General features: G+C 44.4%; 1 protein-coding gene across 4 annotated transcripts in view; it reads left to right on the top strand.

Moving 5' to 3' along the window:
- The window catches only part of wdr55 (WD repeat domain 55), a 60,647-nt gene that overhangs the window by 35,158 nt on the left and 22,202 nt on the right, over positions 1 to 3,287 (top strand). For 3 of the 4 annotated variants that reach the window (XM_043720847.1, XM_043720846.1, XM_043720845.1), the window contains one exon: positions 2,632 to 2,700. Coding sequence is in view for 3 of the 4 variants with exons in the window: in XM_043720845.1 (XP_043576780.1) it covers positions 2,632 to 2,700 (69 nt within the window). In the remaining variant the exon portion in view is untranslated. Of the gene's footprint in view, positions 1 to 953; positions 1,080 to 2,631; positions 2,701 to 3,287 lie in introns of those variants that run through there. The other variant, XM_043720848.1, reaches the window with a different exon arrangement.

The raw sequence follows: 3,287 nt of genomic DNA, 5'->3' as shown, positions 1-3,287 counted from the left end.
GTCTTTAAAGAGCTGGGGGAAGGGGAGGGCTTTGTGAGGAGAATGGGGCGGGAGGGAACAAGGTCTGTAAAGGTGAGGTAAGAGATTGGTGGGGAGGCGTAGGGTGAGAGTTCTGTGAAGGGGAGGGCTCTGTGGGGAAGAGGTAGAGAAGCCTGTGAGGGCAAGGTCTGTAAAGGTGAGGTAAGAGATTGGTGGGGAGGCGTAGGGTGAGAGTTCTGTGAAGGGGAGGGCTCTGTGGGGAAGAGGTAGAGAAGCCTGTGAGGACAATGGGAAGCAAGAGGGGCCTGTGAGAGGAGCAAACATTCAAGGAACGCATGGGGGAACGGCACCAACTGTTTATTCCTGTTTGGCACAAAAGCAAAAAGAGTAAGAGGGAAAATCCATGGCTTACAAAGGAAATTAGAGACAATATCTGATCCAAGAAAGAAGCATACAGATTGGCCAAGAAAAATAATAGGTCTGAGGATTGGGAGTTGCTTAGAATTCAGCAAAGAAGGATCAAAGGTTTGATTAAGAAGGGGAAAATGCAGTCGTAAAGTAAGCTTGCAGGGAATATAAAGACCGACACTAAGAGTTTCTACAAGTATGTGAAGAGAAAGAGATTAGTGCAGACACGTGTAGGTCCCTACGGACAGATGGGGGAATGTATAATAGGGGACAAAGAAATGGCTGAGCAACTGAATACATATTTTGGTTCTGTCTTCACACAAAAAGGACAAAATCAGACACCAGAAATGTTGGAGAATGCAAGTTAGTGAGAGGGGAGAACTGAGGGGGATCAGTATTAATGGAGAAATGGCGATGGGAAAGTTGATGGGATTGAAGGCAGATGAATCTCTAGAGCCTGATAATCTACATCCTAGCGTAATTAAACATCGAAACATAGGAGCAGGAGGAGGCCCGCTCTGCATTTCATCATGATCACGGCCAATTGTCCAATTCCATAGCCTAATCCTGCTCTCTCCCATAACCTTGATTCAATTCACCCAAAGTGCTCTATCTCGCTGCCTCTTGAGTACATTCAACGTTTTGGCATCAGCTACTTCCTGTGTTGTCATTACACAGGCTCACCACTCTGGGTGAAGAAATATTTCCTCATCTCCATCTTAAATGGTCCAGCCCGAATCCTCAGACTGTGACTCCTGGTTCTAGACACACCCACCATCAGGAACATCCTCCCTGTATCTACCCTGTCTCGTCCTGTTAGAGTTTTATAAGTCTTTATGAGATCCCCCTTTATGAGAAGGAACGGCAATACATTTCCAAGTCAGGATGGTGAGTGACTTGGAGGGGAGCTTGCAGATGGCCCATGTGCCAGCTTCTCCCCCTTGTAAGCATGGAAGCTTTGCTTTACAATATTTGATTTACAAATAAATTGAAACAAATGTTCATAGACACTGCTTTCATAGAATCCCTACAGTGTGGAAACAGGCCATTCAGCCTCACAAATGCACACTGACCCTCCAAAGAGTAACCCACCCAGACCCATTCCCCCTACCCTATTACTCTGCATTTACCCCTAACTAATGCAACTAACCTACACATCCCTGAACACTCTGGGCAATGTAGTGTGGATGTAGGTTTGCTCACTGAGCTGGAAGACATTTCGTCACCATACTAGGTAACATCTTTAGTGAACCTCTGGATGAAGCACTGGTGGTGTAGCCCACTTTCTATTTATATGTTTGGGTTTCCTTGGGTTGGTGATGCCATTTCCTTTGGTGATGTCATTTCCTGTTCATTTTCTCAGGGGTGGTAAATGGGATCTAAGTCAATGTGTTTGTTGACAGAGTTCTGGTTGGAATGCCATGTTTCTAGGAATTCTCATGCATGTCTCTGTTTGGCTTGTCCTGGGATGGATGAGTTGTCCCAGTCAAAGTGATGTCCTGTCCCATTCTCATTAGTATGCTTATATACAGATGAGGAAGGACACCACTTCGACTGGGAAATGACATCACCATAGGAAATCTTGTCACCACAGGAAATTACATCACCAACCCAAACATATAAATAGAAAGCAGGCTATACCACCAGTGCTTCATCTGGAGACGCACTGATGATGTTACCTAGTATGGTGATGAAACGTCTGAAAACGAAACTTCCAGCTCAGCGAGCAAACCTACATCCAGAACCTCAACCTGAGCTACAAATCTTCTCAAACCTCGCTAGCAATTTGGTATTTGAACCTATCACTCAGTTGTGCGTTATCTGTCCAGCTACAACAAAATTGAAGTGACAGTTCATGAAAAATCCAAAAGAACATTTAATTGCTGAGCATCTGCCCTGCATATCCACATGTGGGAATGTATAAAACGTGGAACTGAAGTTTGGAAGGAGTGGCAATCCATTGACCATCGATGACGTGTGTGTGTAAAACAGGTTGAATGGTAACAGAGACTGATGCTGAGACCACTGCTCTGTCTGGCTTGGCTGATCATATGATAAATTTGCTGAGTCAGTTGGAGTTTTGCTGATATTTTAGCATCTTTCAATCCCTTACTAAACTAAATGGGGCTGCCATTCTTATGAGGTTTGGATTGAGTGACAACAGCACGTTGGAACAGGAGGAAATTGTAAACTTGACAGAGTGGATAACTAACGATCGCTGTTTTCCCCCTTTTGTTCACTTAGACAGGAAGTTCACAGCAGGAAGATTCCAGAGGATGTGAAGCTGAAAAGGAGACAACCATTATGACTGAGGTAATGACGCAGGAGCAAGCACAGAAAATGGAGAACCTCAGCTGGACTGGCAGCATCTGTGGAGAGGGAAACAGTTAACATTTTGAGACCAGTGATCCTTCTTCAGAATGTGGATGCTGCCAGACTTGCTGAGTTTGTCCTGTATTTACTTGTTTGTTTCAGATTTCCAGCATTCACAGTATTTTGCTTCGATGTGAGTGTTTACTTTATTGCCATTTCTCAATTTTGCTCTTCTCTCCAACACAATTTCCATTTTAATATTTTGGCTTATTTACCTACATTGCTTTCTGTCTCTTTCCTGGTGTTTAATAAAGTGTTTGCCAAAACTTGCTATCATGGAGGCATAATGGCTCACTAGTTAGCCCTGCTGCCTCACAACGCCTGGGACCCAGGTTCGATGGGCTTAGAAGTGGCAGATGGAGTTTAATTCAGATAAATGCGAGGTGCTGCATTTTGGGAAAGCAAAGCTTAGCAGGACTTGTACACTTAATGGTAAGGTCCTAGGGAGTGTTGCTGAACAAAAAGACCTTGGAGTGCAGGTTCATAGCTCCTTGAAAGTGGAGTCGCAGGTAGATAGGATAGTGAAG

Source organism: Chiloscyllium plagiosum, chromosome 31 (genome assembly GCF_004010195.1).
Source record: "Chiloscyllium plagiosum isolate BGI_BamShark_2017 chromosome 31, ASM401019v2, whole genome shotgun sequence".
Taxonomy (NCBI): domain Eukaryota; kingdom Metazoa; phylum Chordata; class Chondrichthyes; order Orectolobiformes; family Hemiscylliidae; genus Chiloscyllium; species Chiloscyllium plagiosum.
The sequence above is the reverse complement of the archived record's forward strand: the minus strand, read 5'-3'. Positions and strand labels throughout refer to the sequence as shown.